This window comes from Schistocerca gregaria, unplaced genomic scaffold (genome assembly GCF_023897955.1).
Source record: "Schistocerca gregaria isolate iqSchGreg1 unplaced genomic scaffold, iqSchGreg1.2 ptg000255l, whole genome shotgun sequence".
Lineage (NCBI taxonomy): Eukaryota > Metazoa > Arthropoda > Insecta > Orthoptera > Acrididae > Schistocerca > Schistocerca gregaria.
In genome coordinates, this window is record NW_026061761.1 from 178,675 (window position 1) to 196,388 (window position 17,714).

Below are 17,714 nucleotides of genomic sequence, written 5' to 3' on the forward strand. Positions count from 1 at the left end.
CTGTGCCTTGGTGGTCGCCTGAGATCGCTGAAGCAATTAAAGCTCGCCGGCCGGCGCTCCAGCGTCACAAGCGACATCCCTCAATCGAATACCTTATCGCCTTCAAACGGCTGCGTGCGCGAGCCCGCCGCATTATCCGCCAACGCAAGCAGAAGTGCTATGAGCGGTAGGTGTCCACCAATGGCCTCCATGTCACTCCATCGCAGGTCTGGGCCATGATTCGACGCCTCTATGGCTATCGGACCCTTGCGGTCTAACTGAATGGAGCGGTTTGTACTGACTCCGACGTCATTGCAAACCACTTGGAAGAGCACTTTGCTCTGAATTCGGCTTCTGCTAACTACCCCTTGGGCTTCCGCTCCATTAAAGAGCGGATAGAACGTCGGAGTCTTTCTTTTCGCACCCACCATCCTGAATTGTACAATGTTCCATTCAGTGAGTGGGAATTTCGCAGTGCCCTCGCCGCTTGTCCTGATACCGCTCCTGGGCCAGAGAGCATCCACTCTCAGGTGCTGAAACACCTTTCAGTAGACTGCCAGCGACGCCACCTCGACCTTTACAACCGTATTTGGGCCGAGGGTGAGTTTCCGTCGCAATGGCGGGAAAGTCTTGTGGTCCCCATTCTGAAACCAGGGAAGAACCCTTTGTAGGTGGACAGCTACCGTCCCATTAGCCTCACCAACGTTCTTTGCTAGTTGCTTGAACGGATGCTGAGCTGGCGCTTGAATTGGGTACTGGAGTCTCGGGGCCTTCTGGCTCGGTCTCAGGGTGGGTTCCGTAAAGGTCGCTCCGCCGCTGACAATCTGGTGAGCCTGGAGTCGGCCATCCGTACTGCCTTTGCCCGCCATCAGCATCTGCTCGATGTCTTTTTCGACATGCGGAAAGCATACGATACGACGTGGCGTCATCAGATCCTTTCTATGCTTCATGGATGGGGTCTTCGGGGCCCTCTGCCGATCTATATCCGCAATTTTCTGTCGTATCGTACCTTCAGTGTGCACGTCGCGGCGTCATATAGTTCCTCCCAAGTCCAGGAGAACGGTGTGACACAGGGTTCTGTTCTAAGTGTCTGCCTGTTTTTAATAGCCATTAACGGGCTCGCTGCAGCAGTGGGAAATTCTGTCTCCGCTTCCCTGTATGCTGACGACTTCTGCCTTTACTACAGTTCTATTGGCGTTGCAGCTGCTGAACGACAGCTACAGGGCGCAATCCGCAAGGCGCAGTCTTGGGCTGTAGCGCATGGTTTTCAGTTTTCGGCAGCCAAGACCTGCCTTATGCATTTCCGCCGGCGACGCACAGTTCAACCGGAGCCGCAGATTTATCTCGACGGCGAGGTTCTTACAGTGGTGGAGTTACATAGGTTTTTGGGGGTGGTTTTTGATGCCCGGTTGACTTGGCTGCCTCATATTCGGCAGCTTAAACAGGCGTGTTGGCGGCATCTAAATGCTCTGCGTTGCCTGAGCCCCACCAGGTAGGGAGCCGACCGATCTACTCTCCTACAGCTTTACCAGGCATTAATCCAGTCCCGTCTGGACTATGGGAGTCTGGCTTATGGCTCAGCATCCCCATCTGCGTTGCGACTGCTGGACCCAATCCTCCACAGCGGGATACGCCTTGCCGCTGGTGCCTTCCGGAAAAGCCCTGTGGAGAGCATACTAGTGAAGGCAGGAGTCCCTCCACTGCGGTTACGACGCCAAAGTTTGCTGGCCGCTTATGCTGCCCATGTTCTTAGCTTGCCTGGGCATCCCAACTATCGTCTCCTGCTCCCACAATCGGCCCCCCTGCGGGTCCGGGGTAAGAATAGGCCCGCGGTATTCCTGCCTGTCGTAAGAGGCGACTATAAGGAGTCAACTGTTTTGGCCTTTAATGGTCCCCATTGGGGTTTGAGCTCCATTTTTCCAAATTCAACAGAAGTACGAGCCTTTTGGGGAAAGAAACCTTACATAGTGCACCATCAGTCCTCTGTGCCCTAAGACCTTGGCACTCTTTATCGTCTTGGTGTCGTAACTACACCTTCCATCCCTTATTTTGGGCATACACCCCTGATGGATTGTGTAAGTTATATGATTAGTGCGTCACCATCTGCACCCACGATCACTATGGACTACCCATGGCACCCAAAATCCAGCACGGTAGCCCTCCCATTGTGGTGGGGTCGTCATGTACCCTCTAGGTTGTAGCCCCCTGACAACACAGGGATCGTACTGCCGATGCCTGAGCTTACACCTCCCCACGTAAGCCAAGGAGTGGATGCCCGTCTCTCTGGGGCATTGGGACTCCCGGCAACGGCCATCCTGCCAGGTGGCCTTTGCTGTGGCTGGGTGGCGCCCGTGGGGAGAGCCCCTGGTCGGAGTGGGTGGCATCGGGGCGGATGCGCTGCAATGAAGCGGGTGAAATCTTACTCTGGTGGTCGCCCGACCGCCAATGTCTCTAAGCATGGTAAGGTGGAATTTAACGCTGTGACATATAGCCCGAAATCGTTCCCTTCCCTAGCCACACCTTGGGAGGAACAGAGGGCTGCGGACAGACAGGAGTCGTATTCACCGCGATACCTTGTGTGCAGCAAAACTGATGGGGATTCGTTTTTGGGAACTAAGCCTCTTTTCTTCGTGCACAGTCTCGAAGATATGTTTGGGGAGGTGGCGTCTGTTTCCAAAATGAGGAGTGGGGCCATTCTGATACAAGCAGCTTCATCTGCTCAGTCCCAGGCATTACTCACCTGCGAGAAGCTCGGTGACATCTCCGTTACCGTCACTCCTCATAAGTCTTTAAATTTGGTCCAGGGGATTATTTTTCATAAAGATCTTCTGCTCCAGTCTGATGATGAGTTACGGGAGAACCTGGCACGCCGAGGTATGCACTTTGTCCGTCGTGTCTTTAGGGGGCCCAAGGATAATAGGGTCGCTACCGGTGCCTTCATCCTGGCCTTTGAGGGCGACTGCTTGCCTGAGAAGGTCAAGGTCATGATCTACCGGTGCGATGTCAAGCCCTATGTCCCGCCCCCTATGCGATGCTTCCAGTGCTGGAAATGTGGACACATGTCCTCCAGGTGCACTGCCAGCCCCACGTGTCGTGATTGTGGATGACCCTCGCATCCTAATGCTCCATGTGCTCCGCCTCCCATCTACGTTAACTGTGGGGAGCATCATTCTCCCTGCTCGCCAGACTGTGCAGTCTACCAAAGAGAGCGGAAGATACAAGAAATTAAGACCCTGGACCGTTGAACTTACCAAGAGGCAAAGAAGAAGCTAGATCGACTCAACCCCACACCTATGTTGAGGAGTTATGCTACCGTCACACTGCCGCCACAGCTGGGACAGGCCACTCTCTCTTCCACTGCACCCACAACACTCAGTTTGGGAGCAGTGCGCCCCAAACAACCCTCTCCGGCTGCTCTGCTGGGGACGCAGCAGCCTTCTCCGACCTCACTTGGGGGAGTCTCTCCCAAGGACTTCCCCAGTGGCTCACAAGACACTAGCCAGTGGCTGAAGAAGGCACCAGCTGCTGGTCAAAGGGCTTCCCACTCTTCGTCTGTTCCTGATGATGCATCAGGAAAGCCCTCCCGGCATGCAAACACTCCTCCAAAAGACAAAAGAGACAAGAGGAAGCTCTCTAAGAAGCATAAGGACCCAGTGGTTCCTGCACCACTGCTTCCTGTCAGCTCAGTCTCTGAGGATGAGGTCGAGCTCTTTGCGTCCCCTGATGACCTCGATCTCGCCGTCTCCTCGGAAACTATGGCCGTAACGACGTCCGTCTTTGAGTCGATGGCAGCATGTGACCCTGCGAAGTAATTTACCTTTTCCGTGCCTGCATGACCCTACAGGACACGCTTTGTACAATTGTGGCGGTTATTTTAGCCATCTACCTGAGCTGCGTCAGCTTTTAAGCACGACACCTGCTTTGTGCATTGCCCTCCAGGAAACCTGGTTCCCGGCAATGCGGACCCCTCTCCTTCAGGGATACAGGGGTTATTACTGCAACTGTAGCACTTACAATTGTGTGTCAGGTGGAGCCTGCGTGTATGTCCTTACCTCTGTATATAGTGCTCCTGTGCCCCTTCAAACATCATTGGAAGCTGTGGCTGTCAGAGTAAGGACTACTCAGCACATAACCGTCTGCAGTGTCTATCTCCCTCCAGGTGGTACAGTGTCCCTGACTGAATTGGTTGCACTTGTCACCCAACTTCCCACGCCTTTTCTGCTCCTGGGGGATTTTAACGCTCACAATCCCCTGTGGGGTGGTACGAAGATTACTGGCCGAGGCAGAGATGTCGAGAATCTCATCTCCCAACTCGACCTCTGTCTCTTAAACACTGGCGCCGCCACACATTTCAGTGTGGCGCATGGCACGTTCTCGGCCATAGATCTGTCGTTGTGCAGCCCAGGGCTTGTACCATCGGTCCACTGGAGAGTCCATGACGACTTGTGTGGTAGTGACCATTTTCCCATCTTCCTTTCACTACCCCGCTTGCCTAGATGGGCATTTAGCAAGGCAAACTGGGAAACGTTCTCCTCTGCTGCCACTGTTGACTCTCTCCCCCACGGTACCATCGATGTGGCAGTTGAGACACTGACTGCAGCTATTGTTTCCGCTGCGGAACGCACCATTCCTCTTTCGTTAGGGTGCCCCCAGCGAAAGTCAGTGCCTTGGTGGTCCCCAGAGGTCGCTGAAGCCATTAAAGAACGTCGGCGGGCCCTTCAGCGACATAAGCGGCACCCGTCTTTGGAGAAACTCATTTTCTTCAAACGTCTACGTGCTCAGGCACGGCGGCTCATCCAGAGGCGGAAACAGGAGTGCTGGGAGAGGTAAGTTTCCACCATTGGTTCCCGTACCTCACACTCCCAGGTGTGGATGAAGATTCGTCCCATCTTTGTATTGCAGCACTCTACAGGTGTCCCAGGGCTTACCATCAACGGGGCGCTATCCACCGATGCCGATGCAATTGCCGAGCATTTCGCGCAGCACTATGTTCGGACCTCTGCATCAGGGAATTACCCACCCGCGCTTCGCGCGCTAAAACGCCAGGAGGAATGCAAACGGCTTTCTTTTGCTTCTCGCCACCCTGAGGCGTATGACACCCTGTTTAGTTTGTGGGAACTCCAAAGCGCCCTGGCACAGTGCCCCGATACAGCCTCTGGGCCAGACGGAGTCCACAATCAGATGCTCAAACACCTGTCCCTGGACTGTCAGCGATGTGTTCTTGCCATCTTCAACCACATATGGGGCGACGGTGTCTTTCCGTCTCAGTGGCGAGAAAGTACTATCATTCCAGTGCTGAAGCCTGGTAAGGACCCGCTTAATGTGGATAGCTATCGGCCCATCAACTTGACAAATACTCTGTGCAAGCTCCTGGAACGTCTGGTGAATCGACAGCTGTGTTGGCTGCTCGAGTCTCGGGGTCTTCTGGCTCCGTGCCAGAGCGGCTTCCGTCAGGGCCGTACCACCGCCGATACTTTGGTCTTCCTTGAGTCTGCAATCCGCACTGCTTTTTCCAGGAGCCAACACCTCGTCTCCGTCTTCATCGACCTCTCCAGAGCATATGACACGACGTGGCGGCACCATATTCTCGCCACGTTGCACGGGTGGGGTCTCCAGGGCTCTCTTCCCATTTTTATTCAGAATTTTTTATCTGTTCGGACATTCCGCGTTTTAATTGGCACATCCCATAGTTCACTTCATATCAAGGAGAACGGCGTTCCATAGGGCTCTGTATTGAGTGTGCCCCTTTCCCTTGTGGCCATTAACGGCCTTGCAGCAGCAGTAGGGTCGTCTGTCTCACCCACGTTACATGCTGACGATGTCTGCATCTTTTTCAGCTCCTTCACCATTGGTGTTGCAGAACGGAGGTTGCAGGGAGCCATACGCAAGGCGCAGGCATGGGCCCTAGCCCATGGATTTCAATTTTCTGCTGCTAAGACTTGTGTCATGCACTTTTTTCGGCGTCGAACTGCCCATCCCCACCTTGAGCTCTATCTTCAGGGTGCCATGCTCAGGGTTGTTGATACTTACCGTTTTCTGGGATTGCTGTTCGATGCCCAGCTTACGTGGCTTCCACATATTCGTCAGCTCAAGCGTCAGTGCTGGCAGCATCTGAACGCCCTCCGCTGCCTCAGCAACACAACTTGGGGTGCAGATCGTAATACGCTGCTGCAGCTCTACAAAGCCCTCGTGCTGTCCCGACTGGATTATAGGAGTGTGGCGTGTGGCTCAACGTCGCCCTCAGCATTGCAACTGCTGGACCCCGTTCACCATTGTGGGATTTGACAGGCGACAGGAGCATTCCGCACCAGCCCTGTTCATAGCCTCCTTGCTGAGGCTGGGGTTCCTGTGCTTCGTATTCGGCGTCAACAACTGTTAGCGAACTATGCTGCCCACGTCCGTTGTTCGCCCCGTCACCCTAACTACCGTCTCCTTTTCGCTAATGCGGCAGTCCATACCCCACACCAGCGGCCACGATCAGGCCATACAATTGGAATCCGTGTTTGGTCGCTCCTTCGTGAACTCGACTGTTTGCCTCTTCCCTCTGCTTACCAGATCCGCCCACATACACCACCTTGGTGTATTCGTCGGCCGCAGCTTCGGCTGGAACTTTCCCGATGACCTAAGAATTCGGTTCCTCCTACAGTCTTGCGCAGCCATTTCCTTGCTCTCCTCGGCGCATACCATGACTTGGAGGTTATCTACACCGATGGCTCGATGATTGATGGCCGTGTGGGGTACGCTTATGCTCATGCGGATTATGTCGACCAGCGCTCCTTGCCGGAAGTCTGCAGTGTTTACACCGCAGAACTGACAGCCACTTTTCGTGACCTTGAGCATATTCGTACCAGCACTGGAGAGTCATTCGTCATTTGCAGTGACTCGCTCAGTAGTCTGCAGGCTCTTGACCAGTGCTACACACGCCATCCCATTGTTGGTCCCATCCAGGGGTCCATTCACACTCCTGAACAGCGTGGTCGTTCAGTGGTGTTCATATGGACCCCGGGACACGTTGGAATCGCGGGAAACGAACTTGCCGACGAGTTGGCCAAAGAAACAACCCGCAAACAGACGCTGGAGATAGGCCTACCGGCAACTGATCTCCGAAAGATTTTGCACCGTTGAGTCTTTGGGATGTGAGGAGACGAATGGCGCACTCTGTCTGCACCTAATAAGCTGCAGCAAGTAAAGGAGACCACGACTGTGTGGGGTTCCTCCATGCGGGCCTCTCGCAGGGATTCTGTTGTTCTGTGTAGGCTCCGCATTGGTCACTCTTGGCTGACGCATGGTCATCTGCTGCGTCGAGAGGACCTCCCTCTTTGTCGCTGTGGTGCAACCATGATGGTGGCGCATCTGTTGTTGGAATGTCCTCTTTTAACCGATCTCAGGTTTGCTTTTAATCTCCAGGGTGATTTATTCTCTCTTTTAGGTGACAATGTCTCTATGACAGATCGGGTTTTACATTTTATTCGCGCAAGCGGCTTTTATAGCTCCATTTAATTTTATTACATCACCCTCTATTGAGCTGTAATTTTAATTAGTTTTATGTTGCAATTCAACTCCATCCTAATCTTTTAGGTGGAGGTTTTAACGTGTTGCAGAATGGCTGGCTCATCCTATTATTTTCGTGATCAGCCAGCCACGATCCTCTGCTGTACAGTTTTAATTCTTTCTGCCTTTCTTCTCTATGTTGTTTTTGTTGCTGTGCTCCGTTTTCCATGTTTCTTTATTATTGACCGTGCGCATTTTCTTACCTTGAAATTTTTATCTTGTGCTTCGAATGACAAATGGATGGTTTCACTGTGCTCTGTGTGTTTATGAAACAAGGGACCGATGACCAATGCAGTTTGGTCCCTTTAATCCTCAACCAACCAACCAATCGGTCGTCCATCTGCCAGAGCGTCGGCCCCGGTCAGGTTGTACGATCGCGGTCCGAGTCAAAGAGCTTCTTTCCGGGCTTAGTGTTCTCACTGTTCCACCTCCTTTCCGGGCCACATTGCGTACACCCCCATGGTGTGTTCCTCGCCCTTGCCTTCGGCTCGACTTGGCACAGGGCCCGAAGGACCTAATCCCTCCAGAGGCCTTCCGCCGCCGCTTTTATTCCATCCTGGCCACGTATGAGTACTCTGGCGTTGTATACACTGACGGTTCGATGGTTGCTGGTCGTATTAGTTATGCGCTAGCTCTAGGGGACCATTTCGAACAACGCTCCTTGCCAGATGGCTGCAGCGTTTATTCTGCTGAGCTGGTCGCCATCTTTCGTGCCCTAGAGTATATCCGCTCCTGCTCAAGTGAGTCCTTCGTTATCTGTAGCGATTGCCTGAACAGTTTACGAGCTCTCGACCAATGTTTCCCTCGTTCTCGCCCCCCTGCGGATTCGGGGGTTAGAATAGGCCCCGGTATTCCTGCCTGTCGTAAGAGGGGACTAAAAGAAGTCTCAAACTTTTCGGCCTTATATGATGGTCCCCTGTTGGGTTTGACTTCCATCTCTCAAAATTTTCCGAAGAGCGAGCCGATTGGGGAAGGGCGCCTTACTTCGTGCATTGTGTCCATCTTGCGATCAGACTTTTCGCCAGCTTATACACCGTTGAACTGCAGTCCTGTCCGCTCTCCATCTCTTGGGCATGACTCTTTTTCTGCGTGCAGATAACACCTTGCACTGTGCCGTGCCTCATTCTGCACCGACGGCGACCGTGGACCACATGTTACCTAACATCCAGCACGGTAGCCAGTCCGTTGTGGTGGGGCCGCCATGTACCCTATTGGTTGTAGCCCCCTGACAACACAGGGATCGCTCTACTGATGCCTGCGCCGTTAACTCCCCACGTATGCCAAGGAGTAGATGCCTATCCTCCTGGGGTATCGGGACTCCCGGCAACGGCCATCCTGCCAGATGGCTCTTGCCGTGGCTGGGTGGCGCCCGTGGGGAGGGCTCTTGGTCGGAGTAGGTGGCATCAGGACGGATGACCCGTAATGAAGCGTGGTACATCGTCTCTCGCTCGTGGCCAGCCGCCAGCAGTCTCTAAGCGTTCTCGGGCTCAGTTTAACGCTCAGAAATACGATCCAAAAACGTTCCCCTCCCTGGCCACATCGTGGGAGGAACGTAAGTCTCAGGATGGCAGTAGCAGTTATTCGTCCCGCTTCTTAGTTTGTACGAGGGTTGATGGGGAGTCTTTCCTCTCCACAAAGCCTCAGTTCTTCGTCGAGCATTTAGAGGACAAGTTTGGGGAGGTGGAGGGCTTGTCAAAAATGCGCTCTGGGTCTGTCCTGATACAAACGGCATCCTCTGCCCAGTCACGACGGTTACTCGCTTGTGACAAGTTGGGGGTTGTTGCCGTTACGGTCACACCCCATTAGAGTTTAAATATGGTCCAGGGAGTTATTTACCATAGGGATCTTCTTTTGCAGTCTGATGAAGAGCTGCGAGCCAATTTAGAGCACCGAGGTGTACATTTCGTCCGGCGCGTTCACCGGGGTCCGAAGGAAAATCAGATTGCTACTGGTGCCTTCATCTTGGCCTTCGAAGGGGATACATTACCGAAAAAAGTCAAGGTGATGGGCTACCGATGTGACGTTAAGCCCTATATCCCTCCCCCGATGCGGTGCTTTAAGTGCTGGAAGTTCGGCCATATGTCTTCTCGCAGCAGTTCCAGCCTCACATGTCGAGATTGCGGACGCCCATTACATCCCAATACTCCATGTGCCCCGCCTCCCATCTGTGTCAACTGCGGGGAGCACCATTCACCTTGCTCGCCAGACTGCCGAATTTTCCAGAAAGAGCGTAAAATCATGGAATACAAGACCCTGGACCGACTAACCTATACAGAGGCCAAGAGGAAATACGACCGACTCCATCCTGTGAGAGTGACATATTCCTACGCTGCTGCTACAACACCTCTGCTAGCCCCGTCTGTTTCTCCAATTGTGGCCGGATCGACGAGTAGTAAAACTCCTCCTGCCCCCTCGCCAGTGGGGGGCTCTACCCACTGGGTTGCTTCTGTGCCACCTACCTCAGGAGCAACACCATCCCACTCATCGGGGACGTCCATACACACTTCTAAGCCGGAGAAGTATCCAACTTCTTCGGCTTCTCACGCTCGCAAGGGGTCCCTTGGGTCCCTCCCTTCCCAGATTCCCGCCAGCGAGAAGCCTGACGACCGACAATGGCGTAAGTGCCCGCAATCAGCTGGTCGTAGGGCTTCACGATCCTCCTCTGTCCTGGAGACTGAATCGGTGAAGCCCTCCCAGCCGGTGCGACCCAAGGAACGGCGTAAGAAACCCAAGAAGAGCTCTCAGCCCAAGGAACTCGCGGTGGCAGCCATCCCACCGCAAACATCCAGCTCTGAGGATGCGGTGGAGATTCTCGCGTCCGCTGAGGACCTCGATCTCGCCGGTCCATCAGACGCCATGGGAAGCACTATCACAGGTGCTAAATCGGAGGCAGCAGGTGACCCAGCGGCGTAATCTTCCTTCCCAGTCCCGTCAAGCCTTTCTCAGCCATGGACAACACCATCCTGCAGTGGAACTGCAGCGGTTTCTTCCACCATCTAGCTGAGCTCCGCCAACTTATCAGCTTTCACCCTTTCCTCTGCATTGCTCTGCAGGAAACTTGGTTTCCGGCAATGCGAACCCCCGCACTCTATGGCTATCGGGGTTATTATAAGAACCGTGCAGCTTATGAAAGGGTGTCTGGTGGCACTGCATCTATGTCCTGAACTCTCTTCACAGCGAGTCTGTACCTCTCCACACAACCTTCAGAGGCTGTCGCTGTTTGGGTGTGGACGCCACAGGCTGTTACCGTCTGCTGTCTTTACCTTCCACCGGATGGTGATGTCGCACACCATGTCCTGGCTGCTCTGATAGCTCAATTGCCTCCACCTTTCCTATTACTGGGCGACTTTAACTCCCATAACCATCTGTGGGGCGGGTCAGTGGCAACAGGTCGAGGCGCACCATTGAGCATTTAATGGCGCAGCTCGATCTCTCGATCTTAAATGATGATGCCTTCACACACTTCAGTGTGGTGCATGGCACATACTCCGCCATTGACCTTTCCATCTGTAGCCCTAGCCTCTTACCATCTGTCCAATGGAGAGTGCATGACGACCTGTGTGGTAGTGACCACTTTCCGATCTTTCTGTCACTGCCACAGCGTCAGTCTTCTGGGCGCCATAGCAGATGGGCTATGAATCAGGCTGACTGGGACTTGTTCTCCTCCACTGCCGCTATTGTGCCTCTCTCTAACGATGACATTGATGCAGTGGTTCAATCGGTCACCACCGGCATCGTTACTGCCACCGAATCTGCCATTCCCCGTTCTTCTGGTTCCCTTAGGCGGCGGACTGTGCCTTGGTGGTCGCCTGAGATCGCTGACGCGATTAAAGCTCGCCGGCCGGCGCTCCAGCGTCACAAGCGACATCCCTCAATCGACCACTTTATCGCCTTCAAACGGCTGCGTGCGCGAGCCCGCTGCATTATCCGCCAACGCAATCAGGAGTGCTGGGAGCGGTATGTGTCCACCATTGGCCTCCATGTCACTCCATCGCCAGGTCTGCGCCAAGATTCGATGCCTCTATGGCTATCGGACCCCTGTGGTCTCACTGAATGGAGCGGTTTGTACTGATTCCAACGTCATTGCAAACCGCTTGGCAGAGCACTTTGCTCTGAATTCCGCCTCTGCCAACTACCCCTTGGGCTTCCGCTCCATTAAAGAGCGGATCGTACAATGTTCCATTCAGTGAGTGGGAATTTCGCAGTGCCCTCGCCGCTTGTCCTGATACCGCTCCTGGGCCAGAGAGTATCCACTCTCAGATGCTGAAACACCTTTCTGTGGACTGCCAGCGACGCCTCCTCGACCTTTACAACCGTATTTGGGTCGAGGGTGAGTTTCCGTCGCAATGGCGGGAAAGTCTTGTTGTCCCCATTCTGAAACCAGGGAAGAACCCTTTGTAGGTGGACAGCTACCGTCCCATTAGCCTCACCAACGTTCTTTGTAAGTTGCTTGAACGGATGCTGAGCTGGCGCGTGAATTGGGTACTGGAGTCTCGGGGCCTTCTGGCTCGGTCTCAGGGTGGGTTCCGTAAGGTCGCTCCGCCGCTGACAGTCTGGTAAGCCTGGAATCGGCCATCCGTACTGCCTTTGCTCGCCGTCAGCATCTGGTTGCTGTCTTTTTCGACATGCGGAAGGCGTATGATACGGCATGGCGTCAACACATCCTTTCTACGCTTCATGGATTGGGTCTTCGGGGCCCTCTGCCGATCTATATCCGCAATTTTCTGTCGTATCGTACCTTCAGTGTGCACGTCGCGGCGTCATATAGTTCCTCCCAAGTCCAGGAGAACGGTGTGACACAGGGTTCTGTTCTAAGTGTCTGCCTGTTTTTAATAGCCATTAACGGGCTCGCTGCAACAGTGGGAAATTCTGTCTCCGCTTCCCTGTATGCTGACGACTTCTGCCTTTACTACAGTTCTATTGGCGTTGCAGCTGCCGAACGACAGCTACAGGGCGCAATCCGCAAGACTGCGGTCTTGGGCTGTAGCGCGTGGTTTTCAGTTTTTCGGCAGACAAGATCTGCGTTATGCATTTCTGCCGGCGACGCACTGTTCACCCGGAGCCGCGGCCTTTCTTGACGGCGAGCTTCTTACAGTGGTAGAGTCACATAGGTTTTTGGGGGTGGTTTTTGATGCCCGGTTGACTTGGCTGCCTCATATTCGGCAGCTTAAACAGGCGTGTTGGCGGCATCTAAATGCTCTGCGATGCCTGAGCCATACCAGGTGGGGCGCCAACTGATCTACTCTCCTACGGCTTTACCAGGCGTTAATCCAGTCCCGTCTGAACTATGAGAGTCTGGCTTATGGCTGTGCATCCCCATCTGCGTTGCGGCTGCTGGACCCAATCCTCCACAGCGGGATACGCCTTGCCAATGGTGCCTTCCGGAACAGCCCTGTGGACAGCATACTTGTGGAGGCAGGTGTCCCTCCACTGCGGTTACGACGCCAACAATAACTGGCTGCTTATGGTGCCCACGTTTTTAATTTGCCTGGGCATCCCAACTATGGTCTCCTGTTCCCGCAATCACTCGTCCATCTGCCAGAACGTCAGCCTCGGTCAGGTTGTACGATCGCGGTCCAAGTCAAAGAGCTTCTTTCCGGGCTTAGGGTTCTCACTGTTCCACCTCCTTTCCGGGCCACATTGCGTACACCCCCATGGAGTGTTCCTCGCCCTTGCCTTCGGCTCGGCTTGGCACAGGACCCGAAGGACTCTGTCCCCCCGGAGGCCTTCCGACGCCGCTTTTATTCCATCCTGGCCACGTACAGGGCTCTAGCATCGTCTACACCGACGGTTCGTAGGTTGCTAGTCGTGTCGGTTATGCACTAACTCTAGGGGACCATTCCGAACAACGCTCCTTGCCAGATGGCTGCAGCGTTTACTCTGCTGAGCTGGTGGCCATCGTTCGTGCCCTAGAGTATACCCGTTCCTGCTCAGGCGAGTCCTTCGTTATCTGTAGCGATTCCCTGAGCGGTTTACGAGCTCTCGACCAGTGTTTCCCTCGTTCTCGTCTGGTGATGGCTATCCAGGAGTCCCTGCATTCTCCTGCGCGTTACGGCCACTCTGTGGTTTTCGTGTGGACCCCAGGCCATGTTTGGATACCCGGCAATGAGAATGTTGACCGCCTGGCGAAAGAGGCCACCAGCACACCATCTCTGGACATTGGCCTCCCGGAGACAGATTTGCGTGCGTTCCTATGCAGCAAAATTCTGGACTTTTGGGACACTGAATGGCGCGCCCTGCCTTCACGAAACAAACTTCGGGCCATCAAGGAGGCTACCGGTGTGTGGCGGTCCTCCTTGCGGTCCTCTCACAAGGAGTCTGTTGTCCTCTGCTGGCTGCGCATTGGGCACACATGGCTGACGCACGGCCACCTCTTGCGACGTGAGGACCCCCCTTTATATCGCTGCGGCTCCGTTTTGACAGTGGTCCACATTTTATTGGACTGTCCACTTTTAGCTGTGTTCGGGCAGTCGTCTGCACTGCCTGACACGCTCCCTCCGCTTTTAACAGATGACTCTGCTATAGCTGACTTAGATTTACGTTTTATTCGGACGGGGTTTTTTTTATCGTTTAATCTGAGTGTTTCTGTTTCATTTTATTGTATTGTGTTGATTCTGGCCTTTGGCCTACGATTTTAAACTGAGTTTTTAATGTGTTCTCGGTGGTTGACTTTTCCTTTTTTATCCCTATGGTCGGCTAACCACCGCCACACTCTGTGTGGTTTCACTTTGTTTTGTCTGTTCTTTGTTTGAGTATCTCTTGTCCTGTGTCGTCTGCCGTCTTTCCTGTTGTTCGTTTTTTCCTTTCTTTGGGTGGTTTTAGTTTTTTTTGGAAAAAGGGACCGATGACCATAGCAGTCTGGTCCCTTTAATCCCCCAAACCAACCAACCAACCAACCAACGTGCCTGGAGCGCAGTCCGGACCTGCCAGTCGGGGAGTTGCAATGCGGCTCTGGGGCAGTCGGGTTGGGGCAGCAGTGAGGTCTGCGTCGACATGGCTCGCCCGACCATTGCCACCTGGCATCACTTGAGCCGGGCCACGGTCTTGGTGGATCGTCGGTTTGTCGTCGTACCGTACGACGCGCTTTGGCTCGCCGATCGTTCATCAGCCGGCTGTGTGTGTGGGCATCGACTCCAAATTTGTCTTAGTGCATTCTTAGTTACTGTTGGGTATCGTCCAGGTCTTCGTGCAAGTGTTTGTCAGGTTGTGTGTGTAGTTGACGTTATTTCCACTGACGTCTATCTTAGATGTCGCCATTCTGAGGGCAGTCGGTCGTTTGGCGTGGACCAGGGAGGAATTCTCCGTAATATGCAGTCGGCTGGGTCCTCTGGCGGTCCCTGTGCAGTGTCGGAGCGTGTGAAGAGCTCCCGATCGCTACGAGCTTCGTGGCTCACCGACCCAGGACGTCAATTTTGAGTGGTGTATTAAGTACCAAGCCACAGACATTCAGAAAACTCTTTCGAAATGTGTCCAGCTGAGTTGAAGATGTTATGAAGACGAAGAGTGGAAACATGACATATAAATGTCCATAGTAGGTGTCTGCGTACTTTTGATCGGATAGTGTGCATCAAGGCACTGTAGGTGACAGAACTGATCAGGTTCTACAGTTAAGTAGTCTGAAATTTTAATATATACCCAAAAATTAATCGAGTATGTTAGTTATAAGTGGTTTCTCGAGACAAAGAGATTAGCACAGTGAAGGAATTCGTGACAGGCCAAATTAAATAAAGACGGAAAGCATGTTGCCATAACATAAACATATAACGTGATGCTGGCAGGTGTTACAGTAGTGGCAACTGTTGTTTGTCTGTAAGCAGTGACTGAGCTTACTGAAAGTACTTGCTTTTCACCTTAGATGTCTGGTAGAGGAAGAAACTGAAGATCTTATGGGGTATTGTGTGTTTGGTAGTAGGAATCAGAGAGAAAGAATGGTTTAAATGGCTCTGAGCACTATGGGACTTAACAGCTATGGTCATCAGTACCCTAGAAGTTAGAAGTACTTAAACCTAACTAACCTAAGGACATCACACAACACCCAGTCATCACGAGGCAGAGAAAATTCCTGACCCCGCCGGGAATCGAACCCGGGAACCCGGGCGTGGGAAACGAGAATGCTACCGCACGACCACGAGCTGCGGACAATCAGAGAGAAGAAAGACTAAAGTGGTCAGCAATAAACTTGAGCTGGTAGTAGCTAGTACAGTGCTCAAAAGTAGCAATAGAAGGAGGAATACATGGAGTATGGTTTACATTAAGGTGAGGCAGAGGTCGTGAAAGCAAATGTTTTAAGTGTAAACTGTATCCTGGATCGTGTATAAACTCAGGCCCCAATTTACTGAAAATGGAGAGATAGGAAGAGTGACTCAGGGTATCGAAATGAAATGACTGTATGGCATTTATCGGCCCGGATATCCCCTTCGGAGTTCGGCCACCGTATTGCAAGTCTTTTCAGCTGACGTCACTTCGGCGACTCAAATGGTAGCTCAGTATTTAGAGGGAGATAGTAATCTAATAATAATGGGGGATTGGAACGCAGCTTTGATACCAGCTCCACGTTCATCACTTAAGCTGTGACCACTCCAGCCTGCTTTGCATAAAGTAGATGAATCATTATTCTTCCATGTAGTTGCAAAAAATCACAGTGATGATTGATACCGCTGAATGAAGCTATCGCTAGGTGTACGTGTGACACGCTGCTGCCGACTGTGCAGGCACAACGACCTGCCGTGGAACATCCGCAAGTTCGCGCGCAACCGGCTGGCCAACCTGAGCTTCGGGCTGGACCTGCGCGCCGTGCGGCCCTGGGCGGCCAGCGCCTGGTCGCACACAGACCTGCCGCGCCTGCGCGCCGGGCACGTCGCCGCCCAGGTGGGTACCGCTCCAGCTCCAGCTCCGGCTCCAGCTCCAGCTCCAGCTCCAGCTCTGTCTGCAGCACAGGCCGGTGCCGCTCTCGCTCAGGGCGCAACCGTAGACGGCCAGTGTCACACACTGGTGTGCCGTGCTCGGGTTTCGAACGAGTCGCCACGAGCTGCACTCTACTGCTGAGGTGGCTGGAGAAGGAGAAATGCATTTAGGCACTGCTGTTTCAGCCACTGCACATGAAAGTGGCAGCCAGTTGATACGCGTGACCGGAGTCGGGCGGTCTTGCCGGATCTTCTGTCCTTTCCCCACTGCTTGCCCCTCCGAACACCCTTGCAGTCGATTCAGCTGCTTCAGCTGGTGACAGGGGTGTGAATGCACGGAGTTCTGAGACTTACTAACCAGCAGTCATAGTCCTATCTTTAGCCAAAAGTCATTATACTGACCTGCCCTTTTCGCAATACTGATTTCAGTTTAAAACAGCTGTTTACGGTATGCTGACATGACTGCATTAAGTTCCCGCACATGATCAGCCAGCGAGTCATAGGTGGTGCTCTGTACATCTACTTTCCAGCAGTGAAAATCGTGATGTACTGTACTTACCCTTGTACTGATGTTAGCTAAAGCCTCTCAGGTATAAAGCGTCATCTTTTCTACCAGCTCTCCCTGCATTTTGAGCCCCTAGCCTGTGCGTGTAGTGTGTGGTGATTTCATTACTTTTTTTCTGAAAGTTATTAGGGAATGAAGTATTATCTTCTTTCAAAGCTCAAATTTTCAAGTCTAATTTTGGACCTGGTGCATCTAATATCACGCTCTGCAGCCGAATAAACAGTGCATGTATTGTGTTAGCAGCAACAACCCATTCTTATCGACGTTAGTGGTGATGGTGGTGACGTTCATTGGCTCCTGCGATGTTGGATGTCGTCGTGCTGGCCTCTGTGGGAGAGGATGGAAGTGGGTTGTGAGCCAGCAACAGCTGGTGCGGCACAGCGGTGCTTGCCGATCTGGCAGCGGTGCGGGCGCAATCGACTGCCCGGGTGGGCGTCAGAGCAGACACGGAAGAACAGAGGGTGGCCGACCTCTCCTTTTCAACCTCCGTCGTGACCTCCCTCGTAGCTATTATGTTTGCAAATAATACCAAAAGATAAAATTTTTCTTCCTGAGCAAGTTAACGTCTGAAAAGGAATGGTCGCCAGCCGTGGGTAAGCCTAGGTATGCTGAGAACAGTTTTTAGTACTGCCAACGATTGTGGCTGGGGCCAAATTCGGCGAGAAGATAGTACGCGTTGTTCCTTCTTCCACATTGCTCAGGGAGTCTCAGATTGC

The 17,714-nt window shown here is 53.2% G+C and overlaps 1 protein-coding gene across 1 annotated transcript in view; it reads left to right on the plus strand.

Moving 5' to 3' along the window:
• LOC126305108 (dipeptidase 1-like) overlaps nucleotides 1-17,714 on the plus strand; it is a 144,887-nt gene that overhangs the window by 14,466 nt on the left and 112,707 nt on the right. The window contains exon 4 of the mRNA XM_049992017.1: nucleotides 16,242-16,398. Within this exon, the coding sequence (XP_049847974.1) occupies nucleotides 16,242-16,398 (157 nt within the window). The remainder of the gene's footprint in view (nucleotides 1-16,241; nucleotides 16,399-17,714) is intronic.